This window comes from Heterodontus francisci, chromosome 34, assembly GCF_036365525.1.
Source record: "Heterodontus francisci isolate sHetFra1 chromosome 34, sHetFra1.hap1, whole genome shotgun sequence".
NCBI lineage: Eukaryota > Metazoa > Chordata > Chondrichthyes > Heterodontiformes > Heterodontidae > Heterodontus > Heterodontus francisci.
In genome coordinates this window covers 36,309,603-36,322,255 of record NC_090404.1, presented here as the reverse complement: position 1 = coordinate 36,322,255, position 12,653 = coordinate 36,309,603, and the positions used below count along the sequence as shown (strand labels likewise).

Below are 12,653 nucleotides of genomic sequence, written 5' to 3'. Positions count from 1 at the left end.
GAAGATCAGCCATGATCTGGGTGAATGGCAGAGCAGGTTCGAAGGGCCGAATGGCCTCCTCCAGCTGCTATTTCTTATGTTCATTAAACCTCAGTCTGGTTCCTCTCGAGCTGCTGAGTGAGTGAATTAAATCTTTCTCGACAAATCACCAAGATACCAGATGACAAGTCATACCCGAAACATCATTTATTGGTTACAAATCACAACTTAGTTAAATCTGGACTCACAGACACTTTATAAACATGTATAAACACATTTAAATGTAATCAGAGTTATCCAGCAGTTCAGCACTAATAGGGAGAGTATTTCACAAAACAAGTAACAAAGATTAACCAGACGATTCAGTGATTGACTGTAAATCAACACTAATGGATGCTGAGTATTAATTACAGCAGGGACCGGAGTCTGAGCTTATAAATTGGTGAGTTTACTTGAAGAGCAATTCCTTCACTATCTGACATGTTAACAGTTGTGAACAGCCTGTCTGTCCAACAGCTCCAGTCTACGAGTGCTTAGAAACACACAGAGCTTAAACAGCCTCATTCTTGAGCGAAAGAACAGACTTTCTCCTGTCAATATAGAGTTACAGGATTGGCCTGTGATCTGTTTATTGTTCATCTTTTGTTCAGTACATTTACTGAGTGGATTTAAATTGAAAATGAGGTTTGAAGACATAATGGTCTATTCACACATGAATGAGAGACGCTGTGGGCCAGACGCTCAGTCCAAGAAGAGCAACTGACATCAGAAATAAACCCCAACTGTCAGAATGAACATGGTTCAGTCTGGATATGATTAACAGCAGCAACAGCAGAATCCAACCCCTGTAATTATCTGTGAACTCGCTGGTGTCTCAGCAGATAGGATGGCCGAGTGAATCCCTTCCTGCACACGGAGCAGATGTATGACCTCTCCCCAATGTGAATGAACTGGTGCGACACCAGGTGGGATGACTGAGTAAATCTCTTCCCACATACGGAGCAGGTGAATGGCCGCTCCCCAGTGTGAACTCGCTGGTGTATCAGCCGAGTAGTTGAATCAGCAAATCCCTTCCCACACTCAGAGCAGGTGAATGGCCTCTCACCAGTGTGTACTCGCTTGTGTTTCACCAGCTTGGATGTAGTAGTGAATCCCTTCCCACAATGAGAGCAGGTGAATGGCCTCTCCCCAGTGTGAATTCGCTGGTGTGTCAACAGGTTCCATGACTGAGAGAATCTCTTCCCACACTCAGAGCAGGTGAACGGCCTCTCCCCAGTGTGAACTCGTTGGTGTGCGTGTAGGGAGGATAACTGAGTGAATCCCTTCCCACACTCAGTGCAGGTGAATGGCCTCTCCCCAGTGTGAACTCGTTGGTGTGTTCGCAGGGCGCATAAATTAATGTATCCCTTCCCACACTCAGTGCAGGTGAATGGCCTCTCCCCAGTGTGAATTCGCTGGTGTGCAAGTAGGGAGGATGACTGAGTGAATCCCTTCCCACACTCAGTGCAGGTGAATGGCCTCTCCCCAGTGTGAACTCGTTGGTGTACAAGTAGGGAGGATGAATGAGTGAATCCCTTTCCACACTCAGTGCAGGTGAATGGCCTCTCCCCAGTGTGAACTCGTTGGTGTGCGAGTAGGGAGGATGACTGAGTAAATCCCTTCCCACACTCAGTGCAGATGAACGGCCTCTCCTCAGTTTGACTGTGTCGATGAGTTTCCAGCTCAGACGTGTAATTTAATTCTTTCTCACGGTCCCCACATTTCCACAGCTTTTCCCCAGCGTTACTACACTTGTGTACCGACAGGCCAGCTGATCGGCTGAAGCCTCGTCCACACACAGAACACGTGTACGGTTTCTCCACACTTTTTGCTTCCATGATCAAAGGCCGATGATATTCAGATCCTGATGAATCGAGTGACTGTCACATCTTGAGGTGATGTTTGATTTTCCTGTCCGCAAATCCTCCCTTTCTAATACCCTGTAACATGAAGTTACAACAGGAAAAAGGGAGTGAGAGAGAACCCACAAAAACACAAAGACAAGTTGTGAAATTGAGCTGAATGAATCTGGTAATTTGTGGGACCAGAACAGAGAGTGGGCGGGGCTTCAAGGTCCCAGTGACCAGGACAGAAAATCATTGACTCATTAATTTTATTCTCACTCTGCACACAGGGGCTGGAGAACTGAACCCAGCCACAGTAGAGGGAGGGAGAAAACTGGCAGAGGAGGAAAGAAATGGTGCAGATGGTGTCATGGGTTTGGATTTCAGCACAGGGAGGAGGGAGAGTGTGTGGGACTGCGATTTACAGCTTTGGGGAAACAAGAGAGGAATAAAATGTTCCATAGGATCTCGAATTGTCTGTTCTGAATTTCTATCCTGTACTGACAGTGATGACTTTTATTACCTCCTTTTACAGGGGATTAGGAGAGGATTTACACACATTGATTTGATGCTCACTCTGCACACAGGGGCTTTCGCACCATCTCTCCTGAAGGTGCTGGGGTCACTGTTTACATCCCACTGAACTGTAAGAAAGAATATCTTATTAGATGATATTAAAGATAGTATTATATTATAATAATATAACGAGAGGCCGTTCACCTGCTCCATCTGTGGGAAGGAATTTAATCGATATCCAAAATGCTGAGACACCAGTGAGTTCACAAGTGACTGTAGCTGTTGCATTCTGTAATTATTGCTGCTGTTAATCACATCCAGGACTGAACCATATTCATTCTGACAGTGGGGTTTATATCTGCTGTGTTAATATTCTTTATAGCTGGGGTGGAGTTTAATATTCCAGCAATTGGTTTGAACAAAGAACAAAGAAAATTACAGCATAGGGACAGGCCCTTCGGCCCTCCAAGCCTACGCCGATCCAAATCCTCTATCTAAACCTGTCGCCTATTTTCTAAGGGTCTGTATCTCTTGACTTCCAGCCCATTCATGTATCTGTCTAGATACATCTTAAAAGACGCTATCGTGCCCGCATCTACCACCTCCGCTGGTAATGCGTTCCAGGCACCCACCACCCTCTGCGTAAAGAACTTTCCATGCATATCCCCCCTAAACTTTTCCCCTTTCACTTTGAACTCGTGTCCCCTTGTAATAGAATCCCCCACTCTGGGGAAAAAGCTTCTTGCTATCCACCCTGTCTATACCTCTCATGATTTTGTACACCTCAATCAGGTCCCCCCTCAACCTCCGTCTTTCTAATGAAAATAATCCTAATCTACTCAACCTCTCTTCATAGCTAGCGCCCTCCATGCCAGGCAACATCCTGGTGAACCTCCTCTGCACCCTCTCCAAAGCATCCACATCCTTTTGGTAATGTGGCGACCAGAACTGCACGCAGTATTCCAAATGTGGCCGAACCAAAGTCCTATACAACTGTAACATGACCTGCCAACTCTTGTACCCAATACCCCGTCCGATGAAGGAAAGCATGCCGTCTGCCTTCTTGACCACTCTATTGACCTGCGTTGCCACCTTCAGGGAACAATGGACCTGAACACCCAAATCTCTCTGTACATCAATTTTCCCCAGGACTTTTCCATTCACTGTATAGTTCACTCTTGAATTGGATCTTCCAAAATGCAACACCTCGCATTTGCCCTGATTGAACTCCATCTGCCATTTCTCTGCCCAACTCTCCAGTCTATCTATATTCTGCTGTATTCTCTGACAGTCCCCTTCACTATCTGCTGCTCCACCAATCTTAGTGTCGTCTGCAAACTTGCTAATCAGACCACCTATACTTTCCTCCAAATAATTTATGTATATCACAAACAACAGTGGTCCCAGCACGGATCCCTGTGGAACACCACTGGTCACACGTCTCCATTTTGAGAAACTCCCTTCCACTGCTACTCTCTGTCTCCTGTTGCCCAGCCAGTTCTTTATCCATCTAGCTAGTACACCTTGGACCCCATGCGCCTTCACTTTCTCCATCAGCCTACCATGGGGAACCTTATCAAACGCCTTACTGAAGTCCATGTATCTGACATCTACAGCCCTTCCCTCATCAATCAACTTTGTCACTTCCTCAAAGAATTCTATTAAGTTGGTAAGACATGACCTTCCCTGCACAAAACCACAAATCCCTCAGTATCTTCTCCAGCAGCTTCCCTACCACTGACGTCAAGCTCACCGGTCTATAATTACCTGGATTTTCCCTGCTACCCTTCTTAAACAAGGGGACAACATTAGCAATTCTCCAGTCCTCCGGGACCTCACCCGTGTTTAAGGATGTTGCAAATATATCTGTTAAGGCCCCAACTATTTCCTCTCTCGCTTCCCACAGTAACCTGGGATAGATCCCATCCGGACCTGGGGACTTGGACACCTTAATGCCTTTTAGAATACCCAACACTTCCTCCCTCCTTATGCCGACTTGACCTAGAGTAATCAAACATCTGTCCCTAACCTCAACATCCGTCATGTCCCTCTCCTCGGTGAATACCGATGCAAAGTACTCGTTTAGAATCTCACCCATTTTCTCTGACTCCACGCATAACTTTCCTCCTTTGTCCTTGAGTGGGCCAATCCTTTCTCTAGTTACCCTCTTGCTCCTTATATATGAATAAAAGGCTTTGGGATTTTCCTTTACTCTGTTTGCTAAAGATATTTCATGACCCCTTTTAGCCCTCTCAATTCCTCATTTCAGATTGCGCCTACAATCCCGATATTCTTTCAAAGCTTCGTCTTTCTTCAGCCGCCTAGACCTTATGTGTGCTTCCTTTTTCCTCTTAGCTAGTCTCACAATTTCACCTATCATCCATGGTTCCCTAATCTTGCCATTTCGACCCCTCATTTTCACAGGAACATGTCTCTCCTGCACGCTAATCAACCTCTCTTTAAAAGCCTCCCACATATCAAAAGTGGATTTACCTTCAAACAGCTGCTCCCAATCTACATTCCCCAGCTCCTGCCGAATTTTGGTATAGTTGGCCTTCCCCCAATTTAGCACTCTTCCTTTAGGACCACTCTCGTCTTTGTAACTTTGTAACTTTTACTCTTCAAATCCCTTTGGGCTATTCGCAGGGTTTTGTGGGATGAAACCAAACAGTGATTTACTTGTACTTTTGGCAATTTTGTATATTATATTCACTGCTCACAATGAGATCTGTTCTACATTGGGAAGAGCAAACACAGATAGGGTGATCACTTTGAGAACCATCTCCATTCAGTCTGCAAGCATGTTCCTGAGTTTCCAGTCACTTCCCATTTTAATTCTCCGTCCCACTCCCACTCTGATCTCTCTGTCCTCGGCCTCCTGCCCTGTTCCAATGGGAGCTCGAGGAACAAGACTTGACAACCTTCCGGACTCAACATTGAGTTCCGCAGTTTCTGTAACAGAGAGTTGTCGGGATCTGGAACGCCCCACCTGAAAAAGGTGGTTGAACCTGATTCTATCAGTCATTTTAAAAGGGAGTTGACAGGTATTTGAGAATGAGGGACTTACAGGCTTACAAACACCAAGTGGGTGTGTGGGACTAAACACAACTGCTCTTTCAAAGGACCAGCACAAGCCCAAAGGGTTAAATGGCCTCCTTCTGTGCTGTAAGTTTCTATGATTCTAGGAGTTGGCCATTTAGACCCTCGAGCCTGTTCCACCAGGCAATGAGATCATGGCTGATCTGTGATCTAACTCTATATACCTGACTTTGTCCCATTTCCATTAATACCTTTGGTTAACAAAGATCTATCAATGTCAGATTTAACATGAACATTGATCTCGCATCAACTGCTGTTTGTGGAAGAGAGTTTCAAATTTGTACCACCTTTTGTGTGTAGAAATGTTTCCTAACTTCACTCCTGAAAGGTCTGGCTCTAACCTTTACTCTACATCTCCGAGTTCGACACTCCAGAACATCCAGCCCATGGGCCAGAATCCAGCCTGCCAATGGTATCCATCGGACCTGCCAAAACATTCAGTGACTGACAATGATTACAGCTCCTTTACCAACATGGCGGAGACACCTCACTGCACATGTCCTCCTTTACCAAGATGACAGACAAGCTTCAGTACCTGATATTTTGGCTCCTTTACTAAGATGGCGGTGCCCGGGCTGAGCTGCTTCTCTGCCGGCGCTTCCCGCCCAAACTCCATATCCAGTGCAGCCTTCCCGGCCGTGAGCTCAGGACCCAGGCCAAGCACTGGCTCTGCCTGCGTACAGACTCGGCCTGGGCCTCAGGCTCTTCATCACCGTCTGATGAGGTGCAGGCCCAGCAGCAAGATGCAGTGGTAACCGTGCCCCGGGAGCAGGCTGCCATGGTGACCGGGCCCCGGGAGCAGGCTGCCGTGGTGACCGGGCCCCGGGAGCAGGCTGCCGGGATGACCGGGCCCTGGGAGCGGAGCAGAGAGACAGAGGCCGACAGAGGCAGGCAGAGAGACAGAGAGAGCGGGGGAGAGGGCGGGGGAGAGGGCGAGAAAGCGGGGGGGGAGTGCGAGAGAGCGGGGGGGAGTGCGAGAGAGCGGGGGAGGGAGCGGGGGAGGGAGCGGGGGAGGGAGCGGGGGAGGGAGCGGGGGAGGGAGCGGGGGAGAGAGCGGGGGAGAGAGCGGGGGAGAGAGCGGGGGAGAGAGCGGGGGAGAGAGCGGGGGAGAGAGCGGGGGAGAGAGCGAGAGAGCGGGGGAGAGAGCGAGAGAGCGGGGGAGAGAGCGAGAGAGCGGGGGAGAGAGCGAGAGAGCGGGGGAGAGAGCGAGAGAGCGGGGGAGAGAGCGAGAGAGCGGGGGAGAGAGCGGGGGAGAGAGCGGGGGAGAGAGCGAGAGAGCGGGGGAGAGAGCGAGAGAGCGGGGGAGAGAGCGAGAGAGCGGGGGAGAGAGCGAGAGAGCGGGGGAGAGAGCGAGAGAGCGGGGGAGAGAGCGAGAGAGCGGGGGAGAGAGCGGGGGAGAGAGCGAGAGAGCGGGGGAGAGAGCGGGGGAGAGAGCGAGAGAGCGGGGGAGAGAGCGAGAGAGCGGGGGAGAGAGCGAGAGAGCGGGGGAGAGAGCGAGAGAGCGGGGGAGAGAGCGAGAGAGCGGGGGAGAGAGCGAGAGAGCGGGGGAGAGAGCGAGAGAGCGGGGGAGAGAGCGAGAGAGCGGGGGAGAGAGCGAGAGAGCGGGGGAGAGAGCGAGAGAGCGGGGGAGAGAGCGAGAGAGCGGGGGAGAGAGCGGGGGAGAGAGCGGGGGAGAGAGCGAGAGAGCGGGGGAGAGAGCGAGAGAGCGGGGGAGAGAGCGAGAGAGCGGGGGAGAGAGCGAGAGAGCGGGGGAGAGAGCGAGAGAGCGGGGGAGAGAGCGAGAGAGCGGGGGAGAGAGCGAGAGAGCGGGGGAGAGAGCGAGAGAGCGGGGGAGAGAGCGAGAGAGCGGGGGAGAGAGCGAGGGAGCGGGGGAGAGAGCGAGGGAGCGGGGGAGAGAGCGGGGGAGAGAGCGAGAGAGCGGGGGAGAGAGCGAGAGAGCGAGCGAGAGAGCGGGGGAGAGAGCGGGGGAGAGAGCGGGGGAGAGAGCGGGGGAGAGAGCGGGGGAGAGAGCGGGGGAGAGAGCGGGGGAGAGAGCGGGGGAGAGAGCGGGGGAGAGAGCGGGGGAGAGAGCGGGAGAGAGCGGGAGAGCGGGGGAGAGAGCGGGAGAGCGGGCGAGAGAGCGGGGGAGAGAGCGAGAGAGCGGGGGAGAGAGCGAGAGAGCGGGGGAGAGAGCGAGAGAGCGGGGGAGAGAGCGAGAGAGCGGGGGAGAGAGCGAGAGAGCGGGGGAGAGAGCGAGAGAGCGGGGGAGAGAGCGAGAGAGCGGGGGAGAGAGCGAGAGAGCGGGGGAGAGAGCGAGAGAGCGGGGGAGAGAGCGAGAGAGCGGGGGAGAGAGCGAGAGAGCGGGGGAGAGAGCGAGAGAGCGGGGGAGAGAGCGAGAGAGCGGGGGAGAGAGCGGGGGAGAGAGCGGGGGAGAGAGCGAGAGAGCGGGGGAGAGAGCGAGAGAGCGGGGGAGAGAGCGAGAGAGCGGGGGAGAGATGGAGAGAGCGGGGGAGAGATGGAGAGAGCGGGGGAGAGATGGAGAGAGCGGGGGAGAGATGGAGAGAGCGGGGGAGAGATGGAGAGAGCGGGGGAGAGATGGAGAGAGCGGGGGAGAGAGCGGGGGAGAGAGCGGGGGAGAGAGCGGGGGAGAGAGCGGGGGAGAGAGCGGGGGAGAGAGCGGGGGAGAGAGCGGGGGAGAGAGCGGGGGAGAGAGCGGGGGAGAGAGCGGGGGAGAGAGCGGGGGAGAGAGCGGGGGAGAGAGCGGGGGAGAGAGCGGGGGAGAGAGCGAGAGAGCGGGGGAGAGAGCGAGAGAGCGGGGGAGAGAGCGAGAGAGCGGGGGAGAGAGCGAGAGAGCGGGGGAGAGAGCGAGAGAGCGGGGGAGAGAGCGAGAGAGCGGGGGAGAGAGCGAGAGAGCGGGGGAGAGAGCGAGAGAGCGGGGGAGAGAGCGAGAGAGCGGGGGAGAGAGCGAGAGAGCGGGGGAGAGAGCGAGAGAGCGGGGGAGAGAGCGAGAGAGCGAGAGAGCGGGGGAGAGAGCGAGAGAGCGGGGGAGAGAGCGAGAGAGCGGGGGAGAGAGCGAGAGAGCGGGGGAGAGAGCGGGGGAGAGAGCGATTCTGGGTACTGCCTGTGCGCAGTTTGCAAGTTCTCCCTGTGACCGCGTGGCGTTTCGCTGGGTGCTCCGGTTTCCTCCCACAGCCAAAGATTTGCAGGTTGATAGGTAAGTTGGCCATTGTAAATTGCCCCTCGTGTAGGTAGGTGGTAGGGAATATGGGGTTACTACAGGGTTAGTATAAATGGGTGGTTGTTGGTCGGCACAGACTCGGTGGGCCAAAGGGCCTGTTTCAGTGCTGTATCTCTAAATAAAATAAATAGAGAGAGCAGGAGACAGGGAGAGTGTGAGAACAACATCTCTCCTCACAAATGGAATCTATATGGAATTCTCTGCATCGCTACATCAAGTGTGCAGGTAGACAATGTCTACGACTGCAAGCAAAAACCATGCCAGGTTACTCACTAAATCAGTGTTCAACGTAACGTTGGGAAAGTAAGTTAATACATTAGTTTCCTCATTTAAAGCTTATTCACAAAAATGCACATTTTTGTTATTTTGATGAACAGTCAAATAAATTTCTAACACCTTTACCTTTCTGAACGTTGCTCACCTCTGGCCCCCTATGCAGGACAACATTTTGAATGTAGCCCCTCATGCAAAAAGACTGGACACTCCTGATCTATACTATCAGTTCTAACATCCTGAAAATTTCCAGGTTGTCAGAGGGGAAAGAGAGAGGCAATATATGCTTAATGGCACAGATCCAGAGTGTGCAGGGACAGAGAGACCTGGGGGTTCATATGTATAGATCATTGAAGGTGGCAGGACATATTGAGAACAGTTAGCAAAGAATATGGGATCTTGGGCTTGATAAATAGAGGTATTGAGTGCAAAAGCAGGGAAGTTAAGGGAAACTTTTATAAAACTCTGGTTCAGCCACAACTAGAGTATTACATCCAGTTCTGATCACCACACTTTAGGAAGGATGGGAAGGTCCTTGAGAGGGTGTAGAGGAGATTTACCAGAATGTTTCCAGGGATGAGGGAATTTAGCTACAAGGTTAGGTTGGAGAAGCTGGGATTGTTCTCCTTGGAACGCGGGACTGGGAGCTTCTTATTGGGGGTGTTGAGGCCGACACCGGCTGTTTCTGAAGCCTCCCTGCACATCCACCAGCTTCATTCCTCCCCTGCACTCAGCGATTGCTCACCCACTGAGGATCTGACACGACTGCTTCCGTCCAGCTCGAGCACCTTCACTGCCTTTGATTTTGTGAGCAACTCGTGCAATGAAACAAAAGCAAAGTCCTGCAGATGCTGGAAATCTGAAATAAAAGGAGAAAATGCTGGAAATACTCAGCAGGTCTCAGTGAAGAGAGAAACATATTTAATGTTTCAGGCACATCAAACAGCCGGTGCCTGCAGCCTGGAACTCGGAGTGGGAGAGGGAGGAAGAATGAGGAGAGACAATATAGTCCAACATTCACAGCAACCTACAATCCACCGACATTACCGGGATAGGGAGACAGAGTTTAGAAACACTCAGCAACACAACTCCAGTAAAAGATCCCAGGAGGAAAAGGGGGAGCAGTGTGTGTACCTGCCCTGATATCCCCCTCCCCAGGCCTGTCAGTCAAACCCCCCACTCCTCCCAGTCCACAGCTCAGCCTATCAGCTTCCTGCACCTTGAGCCAGCCCTGCCCAGGTGTGGCCCAGTCCAAGGGGAGTCTTTGTGGAACCAGGGAGTGGGGGAGGGGGGACCTCCTGCCCTGTGCTGTGTCCCAAATGGTTCCTCCCTCCCTCCCCTCCCCCAGGCCCCTTTATAACTGAGCTCAGTTTCCCGCAGCTGCCGCCCGCTCGGTGCAAACACAGGACCGGGAGTTTGTTATCGGGGGTGTTGAGGCCTACACCGGGTGTTTCTGAAGCCTCCCCGCCCACCAGCCGCCACTTACCGGCTGCAGAAGCGACTCACAAGCGTCTCTCCGCCGCCTTCGAACAGTGATCCGCAATGCGCCTGCGCACCCGGGACTTAACCTCTGAGCTCACAATATCCAGTTGATTGACTGCAACTCCGGACCAATAGGAAAAGGGGCGGGACAGGAGGACAGATTCTGCGCAGTTCCTCCCTCATTTGCTTCTCTTTGAAAGCCCGAGGATGAATCCATCAGCATCCGGGACCTGTCAGCCCGCAGCTCCATTAGTTCCTTTTCATAAAACTGTCTCATTCCCTTTGAAATGTTTCAATTAAACCTGCCTCCACCACACTCTCAGACAGTGCATTCCACACATTAACCACTCGCTGGGTGGAAAAGTTTTTCCTCATGTTATTTTTGTTTCTTTTCCCAATTACTTTAAATCTGTTCCCTCGCGTCCTCCATCCTTTCACCAGTGGGAACAGTTTCTCTCCATCTACTCTCTTTGACCTGATGCCATGAGACATCATGGGGTCCGGAGCCCGTGTTGAGGAAGTCTCGGGCAACTCCCTCCTGACTGTATAACACTGTGCCGTCACCTCTGCTGGGTCTGTCCTGCTCGTGGGACACCTGGGGATGGTGATGGCAGTGTCTGGGACATTGTCTCTAAGGTATGATTCTCTGTCCAGACCTCTCGTGATTTTGAATACCTCGATCACATCACCTCTCAGCCTTTTCAAGGAAAACAGCACCCTTTTTCTTTATCGTAATCTCTACCTCTTTTATAATCCAGGGAGCTCTGGATTTACCTGCCCTCCGTTTCCACTTCGAGGGAACATATGTTGACTGTGCCCGAACTCTCTCTTTTTTGAAGGTAACCCATTGTTCAGCTGTCAGGTTTCCTGGCAACTTTTGAATCTCATTTATTCAGCCAGCTCCATTCTTACCCCATTGAAGTTGTCTTTCCCCAGTTAATTACTCTTACTCTGGATTGTTCTTTATCCTTTTCTATGGTCAGTCTAAATCTTATGATACAATGATCAATCTCCCCGACATGCTCCCCTCCTGATAATTGATCGACCTGGCCCACCTCATTCTCAAGAACCAGGTCCAGAAGTGCCTCCTTTCTCATTGGACTAGCAACATACTGTTGTGGATAATTTTCCTGAACAACTCTCGGAACACTGGCCCCTCACTGCCCTTTACACTACTACTATCCCACTATATGTTTGAATAATTAAAGTCCCCCATTGGAACTACCGATAATTTTTGCACCTCTCTGTAATTCCCTTGCATTTTTTCTCCTCCACGTTCTTCCCACTCACTGGTGGCCTGTGGACAACACTGAGCAATGTAAATGCATCTTTTTTGTTCCTTCGTTCCAGCCAAATTGATTCTTTTATCGACACCAATGGGACATCCTTTTTCTCCAACACGGCAATGTTCTCATTTATCAATACTCCACCGCCCCTTTCCCTTTCTTTCCTGAACACCTTGTATCCAGGAATATTTAACACCCAGTCCTGCCCTTCTTTGAGCCAGGTCTCTGTTCTTGCCACAACATCATATTTCCACATGGCAATCTGCACGTGTACCTCACCAATCTTATTAACCACACTCTGTGCATTCACATACATGCACATTAACCCTGATTTAGACTTTATTACTTTATCCCTGACTCTGACCCCACCTTATAACTTGCTATTCCCTACTCCAGTGCTATCTATCTCCCCCAGTATTCTGTGCACCTTGGTGTTCCGGTCTGATATTTTTCCCTGGTTCCCATACCCCTGACAAGTTACCAGTTTTGCTTCCCTCCAATCGGAACTCCCTCTCAGGTTTCCATCCCCTTACCAATCTAGTTTAAACCCTCCCCAACAGCACGAGTAATCTCCCTGTGAGGATGTTAGTCCCAATGCTGCTTCGATGCAACCCGTCCATCTTGTATGGGTCCCACCTGTCCCAGTGCCTCAGAAATCTGATGCCCTCCCTCCCACACCAGTTCTCCAATCACCTGTTTAATCAGTCAATTCTCCTATTCCTATGCTCACTTGCACATGGGAGTGGGAGTAATCCTGAGATAACTGCTTTTGAGGCCCTGCTTTTTTAATCTCCTTCCTCGTTTCCTAAAATTTGTTGTCAGGACCTCATTTACCCTTTCCATCTATGTTAATGGTGCCAACGTGGACCACGACCTCTGGCTGTTCACCTTCCCCCAGATAAATGTCCTGTAGCCGTT

At 51.4% G+C, this 12,653-nt stretch overlaps 1 protein-coding gene across 3 annotated transcripts; it reads right to left on the bottom strand.

The window, feature by feature from the left end:
• Positions 1-283: 283 nt before the first annotated feature.
• On the bottom strand, positions 284-10,668 carry LOC137349355 (zinc finger protein 235-like). 3 transcript variants are annotated; one of them, XM_068014877.1, is made up of 2 exons: positions 10,454-10,668; positions 284-1,958 (listed from the first exon to the last, which is right to left on the bottom strand). In XM_068014877.1, exon 2 carries the CDS (start codon positions 1,854-1,856, stop codon positions 831-833), a length of 1,026 nt encoding a protein of 341 aa, XP_067870978.1. In that variant the 5' UTR covers positions 1,857-1,958; positions 10,454-10,668; the 3' UTR covers positions 284-830. The 3 variants fall into 3 exon arrangements, with proteins under 3 accessions (XP_067870978.1, XP_067870977.1, XP_067870979.1); XM_068014876.1 differs by lacking the exon at positions 10,454-10,668 and adding an exon at positions 9,097-9,826; XM_068014878.1 differs by lacking the exon at positions 10,454-10,668 and adding an exon at positions 9,713-9,826.
• Between the last annotated feature and the right edge of the window lie 1,985 nt (positions 10,669-12,653).

Coding starts and splice junctions, on each gene's coding strand:
- LOC137349355 (XM_068014877.1), bottom strand. CDS start 1,856: ATGGAAGCAAAAAGTGTGGAGAAACCGTACACGTGTTCTGTGTGTGGA.